Below are 27577 nucleotides of genomic sequence, written 5' to 3' on the forward strand. Positions count from 1 at the left end.
TCAGAACAAAACTCTTTTTACAACATATTTCTGGCAAACTTCAAATTGGGTTTACGTTTTCCAGCAATGGCTTCTCATCACTATTCTATAAATCCCAGCTTTGTGGGACATCCAGCTTGTCCCATGGACTGTTTCTCCATCTGCATTGTGGATTGCTGCAGCTCCTTCAGTTTGTTTTAATGTCACTATTGGTTGATGAGGCTACCCATTACATGAAAGGAACAATAGGGAGGCATGAGATGTGGAAGGAAAATATTGAAGCTTAACATATAATTTTCACTGTATATACCTCTGGATCTACTACTTCACTGATGGATGGTAATGTCTATCTATCCATTTTTTCATATGGTCAATTCCAATTGCTCAGGCTAACTTGAAAGGAAACCGTGTTTGGAGACTAAACGGTCTCTGCTATTGCAACCACCTTCTGTAAATGCTATTTGATTCACTATAATGGATATGCAATACATTTGGTGCCTTTAGTCACTGATCCAGAGCAAGTATGTAGCAAGTGAAGTCAATGCTTGTTCCAGGTTAATAGCTTGTGAACTTTTGAAGGGATTAGATTTGCAGGACAGTCAGGCATTTGGCAAGGTTTGGGCATAAAGATTAGAATGCGTTTATTGCTCTGATGCTGCCTGGTCCTGCCTCCCCATGGGGAACACATCCTTTAAATGAAATAAGTACAAATGCTACCACCAATGTCCTATCCTGAAATAACCAGTTTCCTTGCTCTAAAGGCAGCCCTTTGGCTTCAGCCCCCAACTAATAGAAAGCATCAAATCTAAAGTTATGACTTCATAGGCTGTATACATGTCAGTGGCTCAAACGTACTGGCCAGAGAACCAACATTTTCAGATGGTCAGCATTGGTGGTATACATCATTCACAGCAGGCCTCAATTAAAACCACTTGACTTGGAGATCTCAAACTCCTGATTGTCCTTACATTTTGTGCTATCCTAACATCCTTTTGTACTGTATATTCAGCAGTACAGAAAGGAAACCAGTTTGCAGAGTCAATATATCCTGTTTATTAAACCAGTACAATTCTTCTCACAAGAAAAATAAATCTGCAGCTGTGTATCCCCCCTAATCTGTGCTTATAGACTTCCTTCTCTGTAGGACACTTGGCACATAAAATAGATTTCCAAAATGTAAACATACCTTAACAAGCACATTTATGTTAAGGGGAACCTGACATGAAATATTGTAGCTGTTTTTGACAAGGTCATCATAACAGTGCAGGTTCAATGCCACCACCCTATCTGTACTATCTAGCCAGTCATTGGCTTATGGCAAGGATCTGTCATAGAGAAGGTAATATGGTTTCTGGTTTAGGCTTGATTAAAAGCTGAAAAGTCTGTATAAGCAAGGATTCTTTAAATACAAAATGTGAGCAATCTAGGGGTGGTCATGACCTCTGAAAATGCTATCTGCCTGGCTGTTAATGCTGACCCGGTACTTTCACAGTTGCTGACATGGACAGGGCAGATAGGGAAAAATGTTATCAGAAGTTCTAATCTGCACTATTCTACTCTATCAGTTGATGTGGAAGCTAGATGGTTGATATGCCAACCAAGTAACTAGCATTTTCAGGAGAGGTCAGCATTGGTAGTCTTCATGATTCATCCATAACAAATTACCTTTGAGTAGTTTGGACAGCTCAAGCTAGATGTACACTGTGATCTGATAGAACAATGGACACAATTTGAACCTGTTGGGTCTCAAAACAGGCCAAGATTATACACTCACCAGCTACTGTATTAGGTACACTTGTTCAATTCCTTGGTAACACAAATTGCTAATCAGCCAATCACATGGCAGCATCTCAATGCATTTAGGCATCTAGACGTGGTGAAGACGACTTGCTGAAGTTCAAACCGAGCATCAGAATGGGGAAGAAAGGGGATTTAAGTGACTTTGAAAATGGCATGGTTGTTGGTGCCAGATGGGCTGGTCTGAGTATTTAAAAAAAAAACTGTTGATCTACTGGGATTTTCACTCACAACCATCTCTAGGGTTTACAGAGGATGGGCCAAAAAAAAGAAAATATCCAGTGAGTAGCAGTTGTGTGGACAGAAATGCCTTGTTGAGGTCAGAGGAGAATGGGCATTAGGTTTCAGCTGGTACATTCAGATGGTAGGGTCAGGATTTGCTTTAAACAACATGAAAGCATGGATCCATCCTGCCTTGTATCAACAATTCAGGCTAGTGGTGGTCGTTTAATGGTGTGGGGGATATTTTCTTGGCACTAGCAAGGTGTACCTAATAAGGTGGCTAGAGAATGTAGTTTCCTGTAATAGAAGAGGTATTTTACTCACTTACTCACTCTCCTATCTCCCCTCTATTCCCTGTAACAGAAGAGGTGTTATACTCACCCCTCCAGCAGCCCATGTTTCCTGCCTCTCCTCTGTTCCCTGTAAAATAAAAAACCTTTCCAGTGTCACCTACCCCTTCCCCCCTCCTTTTCCTGTAAGAAAACAGGTATTATATTCCCCTCACTCCGGTATGTATTACCTTCCCTCTGTAGTGCTACCCCTGGAGTAGATGCCCAGTATTCTTTTTCACAGTAATTGCCCCGTAGCCAGGCACGTGGTTCCAATCACTCCTAAGACTCCTTAACCAGTCTAGGGATATGCTCTTTCTGATGCTTTAATAAGAACTTGAACTTGGATAGGTAGTGAGTAATTTACCATACTCCAGGACCCTTAGTAGCAAACTGAGGACACTAAACTTTAGAACTGTGAGCTGAGTCCTAGCACAAGCAAATGATGGACTGAGCTTTGTAGCAGCTTGAGGAGATTTAATGTTTCTCTTGCATATCCGAGCTCCAAGACTCTAGAATAAGAGTGATGGCAACAGCACAGAGTCTCTAGGATCTCTCATACCAGTGTCACTAATGTCCTTAGATAATGGGTTGTTTCTTTCCAATATCATCCAGAAACGTTCTCCCATCAGCTTCTCCCATCAGATTCAGTGAACTTACAGCAAAGTAGGCCTTTAGCTAGCTCCACTGAGGCCTCAATAACCTACAGACACGTGGCAGAATTGCCTAGGGGGCTAACAGCTGTAGGCTGTGATCTGCTTCTCAGGGAAAAATACCCAGCTGCTCCAACTCTCAGAGTAATTATACAGACTCCTAGTCACCATCTGGGCACCTCTCCCCAGGGATTGGCCTGGACTCCATAAATATTCAGCTGCTGATTAGAATTTTCCTGTCCACTAACTTCCAGATTATTTCTGGAACCGGGGGAAGCAGTCAATCCTGTAGCCACTAAAACACAGAACAGACAAGAACAATCAAACAGCCACATTGATTACAGTGCTCCAGAACCAAATGTACCTAACCTATCACCTATGTAAGAGGGTGCTACTGTAAGATGGGGAAACAGCTCTCATTCTTTGAACACTGTTTGTGTGGAGTAAATTAAATGTTTTGACTGACATTCTGTGGTTTAGCCACAAGATGTCACTGTTTTTCTAACACAGCCTCAGACTGCATGGACATTTCTATATTCATGAAGAGGTGGGGTTTTCACACAGAGTTTAGAGAGAACAGGAATAAGAGGGAGAAGCCATGTTTAGAGGATCGTGACTGAAGGAGCCATGTGAGCAGAGAATCTGATGGCATCCAGGTGGGAGAACATCCCTCAGTAACCAGAGCTGCAGCTAAGTGAAGCTGATCATGTCCAAGACCCTGATCCTGTTCAGAGAAAGGAAGATTGCTGCCAGGAATGCTGATGAGAGCAGAGGAACTAAGCAGCATATACTGCGATACCGCATGCTTGTTGGAGAGACATTTGTTCAATTCAGAGTCACCAGCGGATGAAAAGCAGACCCGGGTTGGTAAGATCGTGCACGCACCTCATTTCAGTGTTGGCGCCTTGAGACTGAGTCCACGCCTATAGTTAGTTAGTTAGGGTCTCTGTTTGTGTCAGGCCACAAGTGTTGTTACTGATTATTGGAAGGACTCCACAACTTAAAGTGACATTTCACATTGGAGAGCTGATAAAATCCCACAAACTCAAGCCAGCCTGGCGTTTTGATCAGAAGGAATACTCAGGCACGTGCTACAGGACCAGTTATGCGAGGGGGAATGCTGTAGATTTGTGTAAGATTGTAAGCTGTTGTGCTGCACCGCAGGCTAGCCCATACCATACACCCATACACTGATTCTTGTTCTTTTAGGGTAATAACAGGTAAGGTGTGGCAGCTTATTTGTGCCGCCAGTAGGTAAATTACTACACTTTCTACCTTCATCCATCAGAAGGCGCCGTGCTGTGCAACACAAGGGTCTCAGCCTTTGGGCTGGGTGTATGTAAATTTATTGTATGTTTCCAGCATTTGTGGTTGTGTTTATTTGCCACATCCTAAGTAAAATTCTGTTGTGGCAAAAGCTGGTGTTGGGGTTGCTTTCCTCGTTCGGGACTTCACTGTATCCTGGGGAGCCCACCCCGTTACACGGCTTACACTACACCTCTGTTCTCTGTATTAGAAGAGGCATTAAGTTACTTCACTGATGTCCCATGTCTCTTTTCTCCCCTTTGTTCCCTGAAATAGAAGAGGTGTTATACTCACTTCTCTGGTGTCCCATGTCTTCTGCCTTCCCTCCGTTCCCTGTAATAGAAGAGGAATTATATTTGCCTGTCTGGTGTCCCATGTCTCCTACCTCCCCTTTGTTCCCTGTAAGAGAAGAAGTACTACACTCTCCTCTCCAGCGTACCATGTATTATAATCCTCTCCCTGGTGTTTCCTACCTTCCCTTCATTCTCTGTAATTGAAGAGATAATACACTCACCTGTCCGGTGTCCTACCTCCCCTCCATTCCCTGTAATGTAAGAAATAGTACATTTACCACTCCAATGGTCTATGTTTCTTACCTCCACTCTGTTTTGTAATAGAAGCAGTAGTATGCTCACCTCTCCAGTGGCTCATGTGTCTAATGTCCACAGTCCCCAGCGTCCTGTCCAATGTGGTACTGCAGCCTCCGTCAGTCTCTTCAATATTTAACACATCCAGTAGTGTCAGACCTCTGTTTCCCCCACTGCTTTGTGGTTTCATCCTCTGACCTCTACATTGTTTCAGGAGTCAGCAGTGCTGTAGGGGTTGAAGTATGGAACCACAGCGTGTGAATGAGCTGGAATGGAGGGAAGGTAGGAGACATGGGCCACTGGAGAAGTTAGAATATTTTCTTTTATATTGCAGGTAACTTGCAGTTATTGGATAAAAAAAACACTGGTAATAGCGTTTTTTAGTAGCGTTTAGGAGTGTCAGTGTTTTATTAGTGTTTTTACAGTACACGAAGAAAGCTATTAGGAGCACTTTAGTAGCGTTTAGTGTGTTTTTTGTGCTGGATAAACTCTACAGAAACTTTTCGTTTTTTCTGCTGCTAGATGCTGAAGCTCAAAAAATACTAATAGCCTAATGTAGTGTTCATGGACACATAAGATAACACCATTTAGCTTCTAGGAGCAGAAAAAAATGCTATTACCAGCTTCTAGGAGCTTAAAGAAATGCTGTGCATGGAGCCTTAAACTGTTCAAACACTGTGTAAATGCTTGTTCTAGGTCAAGTATTTAATAAGCTGAGAAGGAAGGATGAGAATGTGCGCTATAATAGTCAACTATACTAATATAATATACAGTACTTCTATATTTCTATCCTGTACAATCATTTGACAAGAAGCTGCTGTCCCACGCTGATGGTTATAAAGAATGCTTCCAGAAACTGGCTGCAAATGTATAAAGCAAAATCTAACTGAGCAAACTTTTTAGCTGTAGCGCAGTTTTAGTGTTTCCAGGGCAGCATTTACATGAATTATTTTTCTGTCCAGTTGGTCAGTATCAATCTGTAGTTTTCATTTAAACAGAAGCTTTCAGGGAAGAACTACTGGTGATACCATTGCTTTGGGCTCCAACTTTATAATCTTGATCACAGTTTTACTACCTGTACAATCAATAACCTCGCACAAGCATGCTGCCAGGGAAAATGACCTGCATACATTTCCCAGGTTAGAACGTAGGTAGTGACACAAGGGGTAAGACTACAGTTCTGGGACTTTAGAAAACAAGGCAGATATAGCAGCTCACATATTTCTACCCAGGTTTCTCGCAAATTGGACAGAAACAAATCAGTACCATCCGTGATACTTTTTTTTTTGCATGAATATATAATTTTTCAGGAAAAGCTTTCAGTGTACAGTGCTCAGACCTTAAAGAAAGGGGGTACTCCCCAAAAGCTTGTTCTGAAAAATTGTATTTTAGTGCAAATAAAAAGAAGTATCACGGATGGTACTGAATTGTTTCTGTCACAAGTGCATTAATACAGCTACAACCACCTCTCTCAAACTGGAGAAATATTACATTGACACAACTGTGCTAATTGAAAGGAAGCTGTGACAGACGCAAGATCGCTGCCACCAATATGTGACGATCCCACGATCGCTTTCACCAATATGTGACAAACGCGGCGTCAGACCCCTGACCTTCTCAACAAACTCGTGACCGAAGGACTGGCCAATCTGAAACCTCGATGTCACATGCGTAACAATGCCACACCCAGCTGTACCCTGCACAACGATTTTCCAGCTAATTGGACCACAATCTATGTACTTGCAGCCTGAGATTGTTACTGGGTCAGGTTAATTACGCAATTAACCCTTCACACTGCCACCACTTCCTTTTTGTACAGAGCAAGAGGAAACTCGGCAGCGCTCTTTTTAGAGGCAGGAATTCGTAAATTGCAATAAAGAGCTATAGAAACAGTTCAACACTTTCAGAAGGAAAGATTTATCACTAAAAGGTCAAACGGTGCAATAAAAATATTTACAAGAGATGTAACCAATATATCTATAAATATACAGAGAACAACAGCACAGCAAAGAGGTAACAGAAAGGAGGTTAAAGGGTTAAAGTACTTGCCAATCAGCCTTGGGTTTGCCGATCAAGTTTCCGAGAAAAAGGGTACAGGTCTCCCTGGGTGGTTCTGATGTTAATCGGGAGACTTCTTCAACTTCACTTTCTTAGGCCTGACAACCCAATTTGTAGTTCCCTAGCAGGGAGTGTCTCTGAAGTCAAGGACCAATACCCCATTTAGGGTGGGAAGGTCTGGGTGTAGACCTAAACTAGAGCCAAAATCTCTTATAGTTCATACTTTGGCTCATAACTTTCCATATGCATAAGTGACACTCCACCTGCAGGTAGATTATTATGCAGACACTTCTGAGGATTGATTAGATATGAATTATGAAATTCTACACTGCATGGTTCACGAGATCTACTTTTCTGCTTTCCTATGTATTCCACGGAGAGTGACCTATCAAAATGTTCGTCTCCTTTTGACCAATCTGACGATATGCCTGGTTTTTATGTAAGTCTCTCATATTGCAAGATAGGAGACATGGCGGAAAAATTGCACAGGTTCTTTGGACAGTGAGGCACTTCGTGGCTCCCTGCTGGGCTCTGGCCTGTGACACTTTTAACACACATACACACTGGCCAAATGTCGCTGTGACTCTCAGAGAGGGAGGGGGTGGGAGAATTCTTAACAAAATGGAGGGTTGGAACAAAATGGTTGAATCGCGTCCATCTAAATGTGTACGCTTGCTACAGATGCCATAACTGAACTTCTGAAAAGACTAGTTGTCAGGTTGTCTCTGGTTTCACTTCCTGTAGTCATAGACCCATAACAACCATGTAGCCAATCAAATCAGTTTCATTTGACTCCATTCATGTTCTTGGTCTTCCTTTAAAGGTATGTTCATCCAAAACAGCTGTTTCAATTATGGATCAATACAATTGGCCTAAACATCATATATCATAAAGTGACTTCATCAATGATATCCTCCTGCCTGAGTCCCCAACTCTATCCTTCCTTAGGCTGGGTATACACTTATCAAAATCCAGCTGGTTCAGTAGGAAGCAGCCAAATTTTGGTATATCTGGAACCCTGTCTAATGACCAGCTTCTGTGGAACAGTCATGCTGAAAAACCAGCATTCAATCAGCGCTTGCAGGCAATGGCTGTAGTGCTGATCAGTGTATCCTGATGGGGAGTCCCCACTGCCTGAATACAATGGCACAGTGGGGGAGATCCCTACATTCACATTGTGGGGATCTGTGAGAGTTTTTCTTTTTTTTAATTTAGCCCGTTGGTTGAACAACAAAAAACTCAATGTGTGTACCCAGTTTTAGACTTTTCAGCTGCATTCTCCAAGATTTTTCTTGTTCTGTTTGTTTCAATCGGTGCAGGCAGACAGCATTTTCAGACAAGCAATAGCATGTTAATAATTGGTGTTTTTTATGTCTGTTTGCCCTATGTAGATAAAGTCTTTGCTTTACAAACATTGGGGTTGATTTGCTAAAGGCAAATAGACTGTGCACTTTGAAACGTGCAGTTACTCCAAACCTTCACTGTGCAAAGGATACCCAATCCCATGCAAGGAATATTTTTTTTTAAAATAGCATTATTGCTTGACTGAACATTTAGATTTTTGCATAAGACTGACTGTGACCAATTTTCTTAAAATCTGTTGAAGTTTGTCCTCGTGCATTAAGTGAGTGCACAATTCTGCTCCGTAGGCTTCCCAAAAATGCTTAGATTATTTTCTGCCTTGTAAGCAATTATTTTATTACCAGCACTGAAGGTGACGCCTGTTTTTGTATTTACACAGGCTCATCCTCTTCCTTTTCCATCTACTTATCAGCGTGCCCCCCTGTCCAGGCTGAGAATTCTCTGCCTTTGTGTCCTCTGTATATCACTCACAATGGGTCTCCCCATGCTACAGCTGTCCCTTGTCGTACTGCTTTTACCAGGTAAGTGCTGCACTGGGGAGAGTTGGGGATCAATCAGAGCAGATTGTGGGAAGCATTATGTGCTAAGGTTATCTGAAATGTCCATTTTGTGAAAAAAATGCTCTGCTAAAAGACCTTCCAGCTTTATATATTTCATGAGTAACCTTTCACAAGATCTTTGCGCTTGGTTCCAAGCTCTGCCCATGGATCGTGACCAAATTAAAGGGTTTTGCTCTCTTGAATCTTTACTTTTTTACATTACACGGAATACAGCAAAAGGAATGAGACCCTACAACAGGGAAAGTAGAGAGGACACTCCTGTGGAAACATTTGAGAAATAATGGGCAATTCAGACCACCGTTAACCACTAAACAAAAATAGTGTTTTATTTCCATTTGTACCAAGAGCATTATATTTATTGCATTAGAATGAGCAGATCTAAAGTAAACACTTCATTTGGAGGACAGTTCATATGGCAGCAAAACACCAAACAGCATGTTACCTATCAAAGCTGTGGGTGCTTGTTATGGTGTTGTATATTTGATCCAGAAAGGATCAATCTCTTAACACTCCAAAGTTCACTTTGTATTGTGAAAATTGAATTTCACTTGGTAAATTACTTTGACACCGTAACAGCCAGGGAATTAAGGTTTTCAAAAAGAGATCAGCCATGACAGACCCCACATTTTTCTCTCCTTATGTTAAAGCATGAATCTGTACCTGTGTAAAAATACATGTGTATTGTGTTGCATTACATTACATGTTACCAGCCATTTCAGGCTAAAGAAGATGTTCAGCCTAGCATTGGCTCTAAGTTGTGTTCTGTATGTTGGAGGTGATATTCAGTAGTAAGAGTGAGAATTTCCATCAAAAATATCTTCCATTCCTGAAACATATTTATCCATGCTGTTAAATGTCTGTTTTTAATAAAATTAAAAAAAAATGTTTTAGGCAGATTAAAAGTTTAAGACAAAGACATGTGAAATGCTGTCTCTAGCATTTTGCCCATAGATAACAAAATGGAACTCCAGTCACACAATAAATTTAGATAGAGTGCGGGAGGCATGGACCCTGTCAGTTTTTTTTTTTGCTGTTTTTATCCCTATACAATACCAAAAAGAAAAAAGGCTGGGGTGGGATTTTAAGACTATTATTTAGTTGATCCCATTTAGATGTCACAGAATCTTCCTAGCCATAAATTAATAAATGCAAATAAAATTAATGAAAATGAAAAAAGCTAGAGAAAATTACTTTGTGTAGAATTTGTGAACTGTGTCATGGTAGTTTTTCAGAAGTTGTGTCTATAGCAGGAGCGGACTGATAACTCATGGGGCCGGGGGGGATCATTAGGGGATCATGGGGCCCCTGTGTCCATGCCCAAACTAAAAACAGCCTATGAAAAAGGTACCAGGGGCATCTCATGGGGCCCCCTACTGACCCCGGGCCCTCGGGCAGTGCCTAAGTTTCCAAATGGTCAGTCCGCCCCTGGTCTATAGTAACTTTATATTCACAGTGGGTGTCAAGAAACCAAAATAAAGACCAAGTGCCCATTCAGACCTGTCTGTTCTTGTGCGTTTCTTCAAGGCAACAAATTCATTTTTAATGAGTTGCCAATGCACAAGAGCAAATGGATATGTAGCTCTTTTTTCCAACACAGTACCCCACAATGCATGGTAGTGTGTTACTACGCATTGTTGTGTGCTACAATGCATGGGTGTTGCAGTTTTCCTTACTGAACAGCAACGCAACACACAAACGCCCATAATTCACATTAATGAGCTTTTTGGCTACTACACCACATTGCATAGGTATATTTAGATCCTATTTACATTTTTTTTATTTTTAACCAGGATTACACATTTTTATAGTTGTATTCTGTTGGAAAATTGTATGAATGCTGTATTTTAGTAAAGAGTGGGCAACTATTTTACTTAGGTCCTTCTGGTTACCTGAAGTCAGGTATTTGTCACCCTCACAGATTTTGGATTGTTCTGTGATATCTTTTATCTGAAATAATGGACTTTAGCCTACATGGGTGAATACATCTCTGTGCTACTGGGAGATGTAACTTTTTCTTTCCAGTTATCTTATAGCACTGCATTGATTTCTGTATGCCACACATGAGATGATGGCCAGTAACTTGTTCTATCTCTCTGAGAGATATTTCATTGCCAGTGATGCCCTTGGCTCAGGTCATGGAGTAAAGTAATCCATACGTCCCTAAATTCTGATATAAGAAAGGATGATGCCTTATAGCACAAAATATGCAGGCAAAGGAGCCCATAGTCCTGCTTTGGACATGAGGACACCAAGGGACAGTCCAGTGCTAGGGAGTGGAGTATCGGGTCAGTAAAACTGCTTTTTCGGCCCCCGAGACCTAAACCAGCATTTAAATCTTACAGGGTGGGGGCAGCCCCACTGCAAGGTTTCCCCAGAGATGGGCTTTAAACTCACAAGTGATTTTTTTTTCACCACATTTTCCTTTATACTGGCTTTTTAAATATAAATAGCAATAACATAGTGTAATATAAAAAGGTTTGGAAGTTTAAAGCATATCTAAACCCAAATGCAAAAGTGTAACATTTTGCAGTTTACCAACAGTTTTTTTTTAGGCATTTTTCCTTTATTTTCACCTAGTAATTCGGCCAGTAAAGTTGACCATACATTGCATGAATGAAGGAACTGGGCAGAAAATTGTCAGCTGTTTGAGTATTTTGACAGCTGCTGGCGCTGTCTGTCAAAATACAGTAGGAACAGCAGGAGATTTGTCCGTCTATACTAGTATGGATGGAGAAACCTGTTAGTTCCTTTAACAGACAAAGTGGTCAAACAGAGGTGACAATTAGAAGGTTGAGACAAACCATTTAACACTGACAAGGGTGCTTACAATAGTCAGCTTTTATTTATTTAGTTAAAACTTATCTAGTTCAAACCTTTATCCTAAGAGTAAAAAAAATGTTTCTGAAATTGCTTAAAACATGTTATCTGGAGTTAGGCTTTAAAGTGATATTAAAGGCAGGAGTTAAAAAAAAAATAACGAACATGTTATACTTACCTGCTCTGTGTAGTGGTTTTGCACAGAGCAGCCCCAATCCTCCTCTTCTCATGTCCCCCCACCAACGCTCCTGGCCCCTTCCTTCTGCAGAGTGCCCCCAGAGCAAGCAGCTTGCTATGGGGAGCACCCAAGAAAACTTGCTCCCAAACTGCTGCTCTACGTATCCTCTCACGCACAGAACTGTGGCTTGGCCCTGCCCTCTCTCTCTCCTCATTGGCTCCCACTGCTGTCTCAGCTAATGAGGAGGGAGAGTCCATGGAGAGCCGAGGCACTCATGCACATCACTGGATAGCAATGGGGCTCAGGTAAGTATTGGAGTGACCGCTGCACACAGAAGATATTTACCTGTAGCCTTTACAACCACTTTAATTTGTTAGTCGGTTATGCAAAGTCTATCTAAATCTCAGTCTACCCTGCCCAGATAATAATGCTGTCCTGGGGGTATTTTAATTGTTCCTTCATAGATGGATGAGCTACCCTAGGACAGGAAGTGTAGTAATGACTGGATCACCTGGTGAAAGTAAAGGAAAAAAGCCTAAAATACAAATACTAATGCACCCACCACATCTGAGGATTGGTAAACTTCAATATATTACATTTTTGTTTTGGGTTTAATACACTTTAAATCATGCAATGAGGGACAACTGAGCAGGAATAGAGGACAGAAGGATTTAGTTCCACATTTCTTGTGTTTGCTTACAAGGCAGCTTCTGGTTGGGGCCTGACCTGAGTAAATTTCATTTAGAAAAGATATTGTATCTTTATAAGCAAGATTAACGAGTTCCACGCCAACCAATAGCAGAAATACTGCTACAGGGCGCCACGGGTGTACAAAATCATGTGTATATATATGTGATTTTGCAGTCCTGGGTAGAGGGCGCACGTGCCCCCATTCACGGCCTTGGCTGTCAATCACTGGGTCCCGGCCGGTAATTACCCAGTGATTGCCGAATATCTCCGACGGGGAAGAGACCTGTATGTAAACAATACAGATCTCTCCCCTGTCAGCTCCTGCACACTGATTTACTGGATATGTTTTATAGTCAAAAATATTGTTTTTTTTTCTCAAAATTGTCAATCTTTTTTTATTTATAGCGTTAAAAATAAAAAACTCACAGGCGATCAAATACCACCAAAAGAAAGCTCTATTTGTGGGAAAAAAAGGACATAAATTTAATTTGGGTGCAACATTGCATGACCGTGCTGTTGTCAGTTAAAGTAACGCAGTGCTGTATCGCAAAAAATGGCCTGGTCAGGAAGGGGGGTAAATCGTCTGGAGGACAAGTGGTTAATAGGTAGCTGAACATGAAAGCAGTCATTTGAGGCTCATACAATCTATTAAAAAATGGCACAACTTATAATAATCTGATTTATAACTGAAGAATGTCTACCAAATACTTTTATTTTTTTAGATGGAGTGGTAAGTTCTTAAAATTTCTGCTTTTACTTTTATTGATGTCTGTGCTTTTCTGTTCCAGTGACAACTGCACTCCACATTTCTTGTAGTCACAGGGACAGGAAATTAGGAAAAATACTGGGGACACAGACAAAAAAAAAATCTGCCTGAAAATGTGACTGTTTTCTACTGGAGGCAAAATAAAATAAAATATTGGCTAGCATTAGCCTTCAAAAGTAACAGGCCCTCTTTTAGAAGAGAAGCTCCCTTACTTTACTCATGTTTGTCTTTCTTCTGCTTGTACAGCCCTAATATCGGCATATCGTGTGACCGGGTTAGTGGGAGAAAATGTGCTGTTGCCCTGCCCAATCTTAGATAGCAAAAACCCAAGCAACATATGCTGGGGGCGTGGCAGCTGCTCGGCCCTCGGCTGTAACAACCCCATCACCAAAGCAGAGGCCAACAAAGTGACCTGGAGTAAATCAGAAAGATACCAGGTGAAAGGAAACCTGGGAGAAGGTGATGCATCAATGGAAGTCAATGATGTCACCCTGGATGACAGCGGCACCTACTGTTGCCGAGTGAAGACCGCAGAGTTGGACCTGAAGAGGGAGATACATGTGGAGATACAACATCGTAAGTAACTTTAATTAAAGTTGATTTTAAACAGCCGCCATTATTACTGCATTATAAAATTGGGAGGAGTCTATTTCTTGACTACGTATAGGACCCCCATGCATAATTTAGTGTTCTCCATTTGATGTGCACTCCACTTATAACTGTGCACTCCGTTTATAAAGGCCAGAAGTGTCACTGGAGGACAGGAGGCCTAATAGTACAACGTATGTGAATTTATCAGCACTTTCAGTACAAAAAAAAAGCTCTAAGACCTGCATGAAAACTGTGTAATGTGTAAACATGGGTTACATCATTTCTCGTTGTGTTGCCAATGCATCTCAGTGCACAGGAATCTGCGTGTGACCATTTTTTGGGAATGTAAAACACAGCAATGCACAGTTATTATTATTACATAGGATTTATATAGCGCCAACAGTTTTCTCACCCCTTTACAATATACGTTGTACATTACTGTGCGTGGCGACACTTCAAATGGCGGTGATGCCCATTTTTCCCAAGTGCAAACGTTTTGATCCCAGTCTTGGTATATATTTGGTGTTTATGGATCTAACAATCTTTTTTTCTCCTGCTTCTCCCCTAAAAACATTCAGCTCTCACAATGCTTAAAGATCTGCTAGTTTTGGTCATCTAGTAATTACAGTCAGGTCCATAAATATTGGGACATCGACACAATTTTAACATTTTTGGCTCTATACACCATCACAATGGATTTGAAATGAAACGAACAAGATGTGCTTTAACTGCAGACTGTCAGCTTTAATTTGAGTGTATTTACATTCAAATCAGGTGAATGGTGTAGGAATTACAACAGTTTGCATATGTGCCTCCCAATTGTTAAGGGACCAAAAGTAATGGGACAGAATAATAATCATAAATCAAACTTTCACTTTTTAATACTTGGTTGCAAATCCTTTGCAGTCAATTACAGCCTGAAGTCTGGAACGCATAGACATCACCAGACGCTGGGTTTCATCCCTGGTGATGCTCTGCCAGGCCTCTACTGCAACTGTCTTCAGTTCCTGCTTGTTCTTGGGGCATTTTCCCTTCAGTTTTGTCTTCAGCAAGTGAAATGCATGCTCAATCGGATTCAGGTCAGATGATTGACTTGGCCATTGCATAACATTCCACTTCTTTCCCTTAAAAAACTCTTTGGTTGCTTTAGCAGTATGCTTTGGGTCATTGTCCATCTGCACTGTGAAGCAGCATCCAATGAGTTGTGAAGCATTTGGCTGAATATGAGCAGATAATATTGCCCAAAACACTTCAGAATTCATCCTGCTGATTTTGTCAGCAGTCACATCATCAATAAGTACAAGAGAACCAGTTCCATTGGCAGCCATACATGCCCACGCCATGACACTACCACCACCATGCTTCACTGATGAGGTGGTATGCTTAGGATCATGAGCAGTTCCTTTCCTTCTCCATACTCTTCTCTTCCCATCACTCTGGTACAAGTTGATCTCGGTCTCATCTGTCCATAGGATGTTGTTCCAGAACTGTGAAGGCTTTTTTAGATGTCGTTTGGCAAACTCTAATCTGGCCTTCTTGTTTTTGAGGCTCACCAATGGTTTACATCTTGTGGTAAACCCTCTGTATTCACTCTGGTAAAGTCTTCTCTTGATTGTTGACTTTGACACACATACACCTACCTCCTGGAGAGTGTTCTTGATCTGGCCAACTGTTGTGAAGGGTGTTTTCTTCACCAGGGAAAGAATTCTTCGGTCATTCTCCACAGTTGTTTTCCGTGGTCTTTCGGGTCTTTTGGTGTTGCTGAGCTCACCGGTGCGTTCCTTCTTTTTAAGAATGTTCCAAACAGTTGTTTTGGCCACGCCTAATGTTTTTTCTATCTCTCTGATGGGTTTGTTTTGTGTTTTCACCCTAATGATGGCTTGCTTCACTGATAGTGACAGCTCTTTGGATCTCATCTTGAGAGTTGACAGCAACAGATTCCAAATGCAAATAGCACACTTGAAATGAACTCTGGACCGTTTATCTGCTCATTGTAAATGGGATAATGAGGGAATAACACACACCTGGCCATGGAACAGCTGAGAAGCCAATTGTCCCATTACTTTTGGTCCCTTAACAAGTGGGGGCACATATGCAAACTGTTGTAATTCCTACAACGTTCATCTGATTTGGATGTAAATACCCTCACATTAAAGCTGACAGTCTGCAGTTAAAGCACATCTTGTTCTTTTCATTTCAAATCCATTGTGGCGGTGTATAGAGCCAAAAAAGTTAGAATTGTGTCGATGTCTCAATTTATGGACCTGACTGTAGAGCAGATAATGCAGACTAATCCCCTACTGCCAACTGGAAGACTGTGTGCTATGAATGCTCTATACTGATTGGCTGGCTATGTGTTGTAAATTCTCCAGACTGATTGGTTGGCAGCAGGGGCGGACTGACCATTTGTAAACTGGCCCGGGGTCAGTAGGGGGCCCCATGAGATGCCCCTGGTACCTTTTTCATAGGCTTTTTTGAGTTTGGGCAAGGACACAGGGGCCCCATGATTCCTTATTGCCCAGGGGCCCCATGAATTGTCAGTCAGCCCCTGGTTGGCAGTGTGCTGTGACTCCCCCGCTGAACTGTATGCTCAAGAGTTACCTCTGAAACTGTATTTTAGGTTTTCACAAATGTACACCTCCTAACTTTCTGAGATGGGAATGAGGGACACCTATTAGCAAAAGTATATAGTATAGTACACACCTCTGCCATTCCCCCCCCTTTAAAGGAGAAGTATACAAAAACATGATTGGTTAAACCTACAAGTGATTTTTTTTTTACCACTTTTATTTCTTTGTATTGGCTTTTGAAGCTTACAAATGCAGCAATTTTAAAATTGGATGAAAGGTTTAGCACTGTAAACACCTTTTGATAGATAAATATTGCATTTTATATACAACTATATAGAACAGACTAAAATGAGGGACAAATGAGGAGGAAAAGGGGACTTTGTTTTAAATAAGAGAGAGTCCCTCAAAATCAGGAACAGTTGGGAGCGATGCAAATAACATAACTGATTGGTGCCGCAGTATCAGTCTCCTAGATTTACACTCTGTGTTCAGGGGCTGGCAGAGGCAAAGCACATCTCTCTCCAAGATGCACACAACTTCATTGTGAAGTAAATGAAAGACAGGCTTCAGCTCAAATCCCCACCCACTGGTCATGCCCCTCTGGCATGTTTCACACACATTGGGCTTGTTTGTAGAGGTAAGCATGCTCTGTGCCAAAGAGATTATATGCACACACAGATCACAAGCCAGGTGAAACGCAATGATTATAAACAGTGCACATTAGATGATTAGATTAGGTTCAACTTTATTGTCATTGTGCAAAGTACATGTACAGAGCCAATGAAATGCAGTTAGCATCCAGCAGAAGTGCATAAATGACTCATTTACAATCAAAAACAGTATAACAAAAATAGGGGTATGGGATATACAGTAATACCATAATCGGTGCAATGAGTAGTGCATTAATAGATAAAATATTCAGTAATGCAATGGTGAATAAAATATACAGTAATGCAATATTGTGTAATGATTAGCTGTTCAAAGCTTTAACAGCCACAGGAAAAAAAAACTATTTTTCAGTCTATTTGTACGGGCTCTGAGACACCTGTATCGTATTCCCAATGGAAAGAGTATGAACAGTCCATGGTTAGGGTGAGAGGCATCATTAATGATGCCCCTTTCCCTTTGTACAGGGCATTTTTTTGTAAATGTCCTCCAAGGTGGAAAGTTGAACACCAATACTTCGTTGGGTGGTTTTCACCACCCTCTGAAGGGTTTTGCAGTCTGAAGCAGTGCAGCTGCTGTACCACACTAAGATGCAATTTGTGAGGATGCTCTCAATAGTACAACGATAACAATTCTCCAATATCCTGTAGCACAGACAGGATTTTGTAAGTTTCCTCAGAAAATATAGGCGCTGTTGTGCCTTCCTAATCAGGAAGGAAGAATTCAGAGACCAGGTGAGATCCTCAGAAATGTGGATTCCAAGAAACTTAAAGCTGTTAACACGCTCAACAACAGCTCCATTGATGTAAATGGGAGCATGGGTGTGATTACCAGCTCCTCTGAAATCCACAATAATCTCCTTAGTCTTCTTGGTGTTAAATTCCAAATTATTGTCCTCACACCATGTGACTAGGTGTCAGATCTCCCCCCTGTAACCCTTCTCATCTTTACCACTGATCAGGCCTACCACCAGGGGAGACTGACCATTTGGAAACTCGGGCACTGCACAAGGGCCCGGGGTCAGTAGGGGGCTCCATGAGATGCCCCTGGTACCTTTTTCATAAGCTTTTTTGAGTTTGGGCAAGGACACAGGGGCCCCATGATCCCCTATTGCCTGGGGGGCCCATGAGTTGTCAGTCCGCCCCTGCCTACCACATGGTGTTGTCGGCAAACTTAACAATGCTGTTTGATGGATAGACAGGTACGCAGTCACAGGTGAAAAGAGAGTATAAAAGAGGGGACAATACACATCCTTGAGGAACCCCAGTGCTGATGTTAAGACTGGAAGAGGTGAAGGCGTTGAGTCATACAGACTGTGGTCTGTTTGTAATGAAGTCCAGGATCCAATTACAAAGATGCATGCTGATGCCAAGCTGTTTCAGCTTCAAGATTAGCTTTGAAGGACTAGCTGTATTAAAAGCTGAGCTGAAATCAACAAACAACATCCTTACATGAATGTCAGGATTGTCCAGGGGAGTCAGAGCAGAATGAAGTACTGTAGAAATGGCATCCTCAGTTGACCTATTCGGCCGATAAGCAAATTGGTATGGATAAGTAGCAGACAGGCTTTAAGATGGATAAGGACCAATCTTTCAAAGCACTTTGCGATGACAGGAGTGAGTGCAACAGGATGAAAATCACCCAAATCTGTTGCAGTGGAATGCTTTAGCACTGGCACGATGGTAGCAGACTGAAAGCTAGTGGGTACAATTGACTGGGTCAAAGACAGATTGAAAATATCTGTAAAGACCTCAGCCAGCTGCACTGCACCTGCTCTGAGTACACGGCCAGGGATGCCATCAGGCCGGCTGCTTTCCGTGCATTCACTCTGCCCAATATTGCACACACTTCAGAGGTGGAAAGTATGAGTGGCTGCTCAGCTTTGAGCATGGGCTCCGAATTTCCCTTTTCAAAGCGAGCGTAAAAAAGATTGAACTCATCAGGGAGCAAGGCAGAGCTGGTTGAAGGTGTTCTGTTGGGTGAATTGTGGTCAGTGATAGCCTGTATTCCTTGCCACATGCGTCGGGGATCAGCAGAGTTGAAATATTCCTCAATTCGCTGTTTGTATTTTGCCTTACATATTCCCCTCCTCAGATTGGTTCTGGCAACACTGTAAGCCTCCCAGTCTCCAGACCTTAAGGCTGTGTTGCGTTCTTTGAGCAGGAGACAAAACTCCCGGTTCATCCAGGGCTTCTGATTGGGAAACACCATAATGTTCTTTTGTGTAGTCACCTTATCCACACGCCTATTGATGTAATTAAGAACAAAGTTGGTATAGGTGTTGATATTGGTGACTGAATCAATGGTGACCTGTGTAGCAAATTTCCTCCAATCAGTATGTGTGAACTTCTGCTGGAGAGCCACCTTAGCCCAGGCCAGCCAGATTTTAACAGTCCTAACTGTGGGTTTCACACATAACTGGAGAGTACTTAGGCAACAGGAACAATGAAAGATGATCTGATTGTCCAAGGTGAGGAAAGGGTGTAACTCTGTAAGCATGGGCCACATTTGTATATACATGATTGAGGGTTTTTGTCTCCTAGAGAAACAGGACACATTCTGTTGGAACCTTGGCAAAACAGATCTTAGATTGCAGTGATTAAAATCCCCAGCAATAATAAAGGCTCCATCTAGATGCGTTATCTGCATTTTATTGATAGCAAAGCTAAGGTCTTCCATGGCTGTGCTAGCCTTAGCATCTGGACTGACATACACTGCAATCACAACAACGCATGTGACCTCACGTGGTAAGTAAAAGGGTCTGCACTTAATAATCAGGTATTCAAGATCAGCAGAGCAGTGTGTGTGAGATTCCTTTGCCACGGGGCAAGATGACCTCTACAAATAAGTCCAATGTTTGAGAGGGGCATGACTGATAGGCAGTGTCAGGGCTCCCGGGTGTGACCAGAGGTGTGTGACTGACGCAGGGAAACGCAGACTTCAGATAAGTTATAAACAATTTATTAACACTAACAATACAAACATAAACGCAGTGCAATACTAAAACATAACACAGTGCAAACAAACCAAACCAACCACCCACAGATAACAGTACATACAATGCAAGCGTCGTCAGGCAGGCCGGGTCAATATCAATCGGGCAGGTAGGTACAGGGGGAGCAAGCGGAGAATGGTCGGAGTCACAAGCCAGGTTCAGCAGGTAGCGGGCAGCGTGGTACAGAGGGTCAGGCAGAGGGATGGTCAGACAAGCCAGGGATCAGGAGCAGGAGAATGGTCAGACAAAGCCAGGGATCAGAGCAGGGTCAGCAACGAATCAGACAGGAACAGGAACAGGGAGCAGGAACAGGATACAGGATACAGGGCCCAGGAAAAGCACACACCAAGGCAGAGTCTGCAGGTCTGGCCATCCCTTAAATACACCAGTATAATTAGTTCCAGGTGTTTAACTGGCTGCAAGGTTGAGTCTCTGATTGCTGGGAGCACCCGCTGGCCACCCCTGGTACTGCAGCTCATAAGGCAGGTGAGTCCCACTATTGCTGGCCAGTCCATTCCTGACAGTACCCCCCCTCAAGGAGCGGCCTCAGGACGCTCCAAACAGTCCTAGCTGGGCAAAATGTTCCACCGCCCGGGTCTGGTAACTGGCGGGATATCAAAGACTGGCACACCGGGCAGGACTCCGGGCAGCGGCACACCGGGCAGGACTCCGGGCAGCGGCACATCGGGCAGGGGCACACCGGGCAGAGGCACACCGGGCAGAGGCACACCGGGCAGAGGCACATCGGGCTGGACTCCGGGCAGAGGCACTCCGGGCAGCGGCACACCGGGCAGAGGCACTCCGGGCAGAGGCACATCGGGCTGGACTCCGGGCAGAGGCACATCGGGCTGGACTCCGGGCAGAGGCACATCGGGCTGGACTCCGGGCAGAGGCACATCGGGCTGGACTCCGGGCAGAGGCACATCGGGCTGGACTCCGGGCAGAGGCACATCAGGCTGGACTCCGGGCAGAGGCACATCGGGCTGGACTCCGGGCAGAGGCACATCGGATTACCAGGCGAAGCAGCAGGCAGCGGGCCACCAGGCGGAGCAGCAGGCACCGGGCCACCGGGCGGAGCAGCAGGCACCGGGCCACCGAGCGGAGTTGCAGGCACCGGGCCACCGGGCGGAGTGGCAGGCACCGGGCCCCCAGGCGGGGCGACAGGCACCGGGCCCCCAGGCGGGGCGACAGGCATCGGGCCCCCCGGCGGGGTGGCAGGCGCCGGGCATCCAAACGGAGCAACAGGTCTCAGGCCCCCAGGCGGAGCGGCGGGTGACGGACCCCCAGGCGGAGCGGCGGGCGCCGGACCCCCAGGCGGAGCAACAGGTTTCAGGCCCCCAGGCGGAGCGGCGGGCGCCGGACCCCCAGGCGGAGCGACAGGTCTCGGGCCCCCAGGCGGAGCGGCGGGCACCGAGTCACCAGGCGCGACAGTGGGCTCCGAGTCAACTGGCAAGACTGCGGGCACCGAGTCAACTGGCGGAACAGCAGGCACCGAGTCGTCTGGCAAGACTGCGGGCACCGAGTCGTCTGGCAAGACTGCGGGCACCGAGTCGTCTGGCAAGACTGCGGGCACCGAGTCGTCTGGCAAGACTGCGGGCATCGAGTCAACTGGCGGAACAGCGGGCACCGAGTCGTCTGGCAAGACTGCGGGCACCGAGTCGTCTGGCAAGACTGCGGGCACCGAGTCAACTGGCGGAACAGCGGGCATCGAGTCAACTGGCGGAACAGCGGGCACCGAGTCGTCTGGCAAGACTGCGGGCACCGAGTCGTCTGGCAAGACTGCGGGCACCGAGTCAACTGGCGGAACAGCGGGCATCGAGTCAACTGGCGGAACAGCGGGCACCGAGTCGTCTGGCAAGACTGCGGGCATCGAGTCGTCTGGCAAGACTGCAGGCACCGAGTCGTCTGGCAAGACTGCGGGCACCGAGTCGTCTGGCAAGACTGCGGGCACCGAGTCGTCTGGCAAGACAGTGGGCACCGAGTCACCAGGTACGACAGCGGGCTCTGAGTCAATTGGCACAACAGCGGACACCGGATCAGGTACCGGATCATCTGGATCAACAGCGGGCATCGAGTCAACTGGCCTAATAGGATCATCAGGCTGGATCAGTTCATTATGCTGGGTAGAGGCATCCGGCTGAGTAGAGGCATCAGGCTGAAGAGAGGCATCAGGCTGAAGAGAGGCATCAGGCTGAGTAGAGGCTTCAGGCTGAGTAGAGGCATCAGGCTGAATAGAGGCATCAGGCTGAATAGAGGCATCAGGCTGAGTAGAGGCTTCAGGCTGAGTAGAGGCTTCAGGCTGAGTAGAGGCATCAGGCTGAAGAGAGGCTTCAGGCTGAGTAGAGGCTTCAGGCTGAGTAGAGGCTTCAGGCTGACCCACGGAAGGCAGGTTCTCAGACGGCAGGCTCACCGGTTTGGATACTGGCAGGATGGTATTGGTTGGAAAGAATTTTCGCTTTTTTCTGGTTTTAACTACTGGAGCACTGCAAGTAAACGCAGGTCTGCAAACGAATGGAGCAGCTGGAGACAGAGAAGAGCTGGAGGATGGAACAGGGGAGGGAACAGTTGCTACAGAGGGCTTTTTTACAGGGTTAAAGGCAGGATAGGTGCAGCGAGTGGGAACAGGGTACTGACATGCGGTAGATAGCAGGGCAGGAGGAGCTGTTGGGAATGCAGGAATAGAGCTTTGAGGAAATAGATTAGAAGCAGGAATGGGTTTTTGTAAGCTGACTGAGGCTGGGTGCAACAAATCTGTCCATGTCTGCAGTATGGGTTGAACAAAGCTGAGCTTACACAAAACCTGTCTGGTCAATGAATGCACTGCGTTTATACAATCTCTTAGTACCTGTGGTGAACATGCAGCATAATGCTCCAAGAAGCAATCCACATCATCCTCTAATAACCATACCAGGGACTCTACCTGGTCTGCACTAAATGGCGGCAAAAATTCATCCCTGCATTCAGGGGTACCAGATGAAACCAACTCCGCACAAATCTGAATCAATGGCTGCACCTCAGAGAATTCTGTGCCCTGATCTACTAGAACATGAGCGAGCTGTATACATTCTAGCAGTTGATCCCGGGGATACTCCTTCAGAGTTTGATAAGCATACTCTCTGTCATCAAACACTAGCAGATATAAATACACAACCTCATCAAGATCCATCCTTCCCATCAACAAACCAAGATGGCTTCCCTGTGCAGCCACTTCTGGTCAGGATTGGCCTTGGTGTAATGTCAGGGCTCCCGGGTGTGACCAGAGGTGTGTGACTGATGCAGGGAAATGCAGACTTCAGATAAGTTATAAACAATTTATTAACACTAACAATACAAACATAAACGCAGTGCAATACTAAAACATAACACAGTGCAAACAAACCAAACCAACCACCCACAGATAACAGTACATACAATGCAAGCGTCGTCAGGCAGGCCGGGTCAATATCAATCGGGCAGGTAGGTACAGGGGGAGCAAGCGGAGAATAGTCGGAGTCACAAGCCAGGTTCAGCAGGTAGCGGGCAGCGTGGTACAGAGGGTCAGGCAGAGGGATGGTCAGACAAGCCAGGGATCAGGAGCAGGAGAATGGTCAGACAAAGCCAGGGATCAGAGCAGGGTCAGCAACGAATCAGACAGGAACAGGAACAGGGAGCAGGAACAGGAACAGGATACAGGATACAGGATACAGGGCCCAGGAAAAGCACACACCAAGGCAGAGTCTGCAGGTCTGGCCATCCCTTAAATACACCAGTATAATTAGTTCCAGGTGTTTAACTGGCTGCAAGGTTGAGTCTCTGATTGCTGGGAGCACCCGCTGGCCAGCCCTGGTACTGCAGCTCATAAGGCAGGTGAGTCCCACTATTGCTGGCCAGTCCATTCCTGACAGGCAGGGATTTGAGTTGAAGCCTATCTTTCATTTACTTCACACCGGAGTTGAATACGGTGTGCAGCGATACTTCTATGCTATATTGTATTCAAGGTTTGTTTGGGTTTGCCATCCCAACCAGAGCAAACTGCCAACTAAAGTTAAAGGGTGAGATCTGCCATAAAAGTTACCCATCTAGGCTCGTTCAAGATGATAATTGTTTGCATTAATGTGACTAATGTTCTGACAGCATATGTTTCACAACATCTTCTGTTCTATTTACAGCTTCAAAAGATAATCTTGTGCGAGGACCAGTGGATAGTATATTGAGCTTACCCTGCAAGTACTCCACTAAGGAAGGCAAGAGTCCCATGTGTTGGGGGCGAGGCAACTGTGGACTCACAGGATGCCCCAATAAGATCCTCAGTACTGATGGAGACAAAGTGACCTTCAGTGAATCAGACAGATATGAGTTACGGGAAAGTATAATTGGGGGGGATGTCTCACTGACAATAAATGGCGTGTTCAAGGAAGATGAAGGGACATACTGCTGCCGGGTGGAGATCCCAGGGCCATTCAATGACCTGAAGAAAGATGTTCAGCTGGAAGTTGAAGATGGTATTTATGTTAATACTTATTACTAGCAAAAACTGACCAGGTCACCAAATTGAAGTTATACTACTAAAGTGTTACTAAACCCACAACAGTAAAATCAGTCTAAAAAAATATCAAAGTGACAAAAAAAAAGTCAATGTGGGTAAACAAGCAATGTGTCCGTGGCACTACAAGACACAGCAGTATTGTGTTCAATTCTAAGCAGGTGCTGTGAAATCCAATGAAACAGTCCACCACTGCTATGCACGCACCACAAAGCTATTGGTATAGTAGCAATGATACTGATCCCTCAAATAGAGACTCGGAATCTTTGACCAAAAGGAATTCTCCTAAGGAAGAAAGCTCACCACAGGAGCCCAGAAATCAATATATAGTGTAGTACTTTATTTAAAATAGATTAAAAAACAATCCACGTAGAAGACTGGAAAAACATGTGTAAACACACATACCAAGATGGCTGCCGCTCCTGGTCATGGATGTGGCAGCGTGACGTCAGCACGTAGGCTCTACCCTAACCCACATAGGTGGGTTTACCCACATTTACTTTTTTTTGTCACTTTGATATTTTTTTGGATGAATTTATATTTGTTCATCACACCACTTAGTTATATATTGACTATTTTTGCATATATGTTTGAGAAATTTACATTATCCAATTTGAACTGGTGATATATTTTACCTTCAATTATTTAATATTCAGCACTTTATATGTACAGTACATCTAGAAAGTATTCACAGCGCTTAACTTTTTGACACATTTTGTTATGTTACAGCCTTATTCCAAAATGGATTAAATTCATTTTTTCCTCAACGTTCTACAAACAATACCCCATAATGACAATGTGAAAGACGTTTGTTTTTAAATCTTTCCATTTTATTAAAAATAAAAAAATGAAAAAAACCACATGTACGTAAGTATTCACAGCCTTTGCCATAACACTAAAAATTGAGCTCTGGTGCATTCTGTTCCCACTGATCATCCTTCAGATGTTTCAACAACTTGATTGGAGTCCACCTGTGGGAAATTCAGTTAATTGGACATGATTTAGAAAGGCATAAATCTGTCTATATAAGGTCCCACAGTTAATGTGAAAGAAGTTTGTTTTGAAATCTTTGCAATTTATTAAAAATAAAAAACAAAAAATAACACATGTACATAAGTATTCACAGCCTTTGCTCAATACTTTGTTGAAGCACCTTTAGCACCAATTACAGCCTCAAGTCATTTTGAGTATGATGCTACCAGCTTGGCACACCTATTTTTGAGCAATTTCCCCCATTCTTCTTTGCAGTACCTCTCAAGCTCCATCAGGTTGGATGGGGAGCGTCGGTGCACAGCCATTTTCAGATCTCTCCAGAGATGGTCAATCGGGTTCAAGTCTGGGCACTGGCTGGGCCACTCCCATAGCCACTCCTTTGTTATGTGGGCTATGTGCTTAGGGTTGTTGTCCTGTTGAAAGATGAACCATCGCTCCAGTCTAAGGTCCAGAGCACTCTGGAACAGGTTTTCATCAAGAATGTCTCTGCACATTGCTGCATTCATCTTTCCTTCGATCCTGACTAGTCTCCCAGTTCCTGCCGCTGAAAAACATCCCCACAGCATGATGCTGCCACCACCATTCTTCACTGTAGGGATGGTTTTGGCCAGGTGGTGACCAGTGCCTGGTTTCCTCGAGACATGACATTTGGCATCCAGGCCAAAGAGTTCAATCTTTGTTTCATCAGACCAGAGAGTTTTGTTTCTCATGGTCTGAGAGTCCCTCAGGTGCCTTTTGGCAAACTCCAGGCAGGCTTCCATTTGCCTTTTACTGAGGAGTGGCTTCCGTCTGGCCACTCTATCATACAGGGCTGATTGGTGGAGTGCTACAGAGATGCTTGTTCTTCTGGAAGGCTCTCCTCTCTCCACAGAGAAACACTGGAGTTCTTTCAGAGTGACCATCAGGTGCTTGGTTACCTCTTACTGGGTAAGTCCCTTCTCCCTCGATCGCTCATTTTGGCCGGGCGGCTCACTCTAGGAAGATTCCTCGTGGTTCCAAGCTTCTTCCATTTACGGATGATGGAGGCCACTGTGCTCATTGGGACCTTCAATGCTCCAGAAATTTTTATGTACCCTTCCCCAGATCCGTGCCTTGATACAGTCCTGTCTCGGAGGTCTACAGACAATTCCATGGACTTCATGGATTGGTTTGTGCTCTCACATGCACTCTTAACTGTGGGACCTTATATAGACAGATTTATGCCTTTCCAAATCATGTCTAATTAACTGAATTTCCCACAGGTGGACTCCAATCAAGTTGTTGAAACATCTGAAGGATGATCAGTGGGAACAGAATGCACCAGAGCTCAATTTTTAGTGTTATGGCAAAGGCTGTGAATACTTATGTACATGTGTTTTTTTCATTTTTTTATTTTTAATAAAATGGAAAGATTTAAAAACAAACTTCTTTCATGTTGTCATTATGGGGTATTGTTTGTAGAACGTTGAGGAAAAGAATGAATTTAATTCATTTTGGAATAAGGCTGTAACATAACAAAATGTGGCAAAAGTAAAGCGCTGTAAATACTTTCTGGATGCACTGTATATTCTATTGTAAGATTTGTCATCACTGTCTCTTGTGCTAGCAGCTGTGATTTTTCATATCAGCGCTCACTACATATCTGCATTTATTCGTAAAATCAGTCTGTATATGCAGTAAAGCATGCTTGTTATACTCACTGTGGAGCCTAAGGGGTTAATCCTCTGCGTTGTGTAAAAAGGCCATTAGGTCCTGTTTTCTCTGCCCCTCCTCTTGTTCAAATGCCCACGTCTTATTTCCTGATAAGACAGACTAAACCCGTAGCCACATGCACATGCTCAGTTTAGTGTGTATTGCTAGAGAGGTTTATGTATTTTTTTTCTTAGGAGAGTGCATGTGATAAGCACAGGGCCAATCAGCACTGTCCAGACAGAGGTCAGGGGTTTTGCATCCTCCTA

General features: G+C 44.0%; 1 protein-coding gene across 1 annotated transcript in view; it reads left to right on the forward strand.

The window, feature by feature from the left end:
- The first annotated feature begins 8671 nt into the window (after window positions 1-8671).
- LOC149452328 (polymeric immunoglobulin receptor-like) overlaps window positions 8672-27577 on the forward strand; it is a 36274-nt gene continuing 17368 nt past the window's right edge. The window contains exons 1-3 of the mRNA XM_089689504.1: window positions 8672-8813; window positions 13550-13879; window positions 24274-24606. Coding sequence (XP_089545630.1) covers window positions 8765-8813; window positions 13550-13879; window positions 24274-24606 — 712 coding nt within the window. The 5' untranslated portion in view covers window positions 8672-8764. The remainder of the gene's footprint in view (window positions 8814-13549; window positions 13880-24273; window positions 24607-27577) is intronic.

Source organism: Staurois parvus, unplaced genomic scaffold, assembly GCF_062004578.1.
Source record: "Staurois parvus isolate SC_StPar_1 unplaced genomic scaffold, SC_StPar_1.0 ptg000479l, whole genome shotgun sequence".
NCBI classification, from domain to species: Eukaryota; Metazoa; Chordata; class Amphibia; order Anura; family Ranidae; genus Staurois; species Staurois parvus.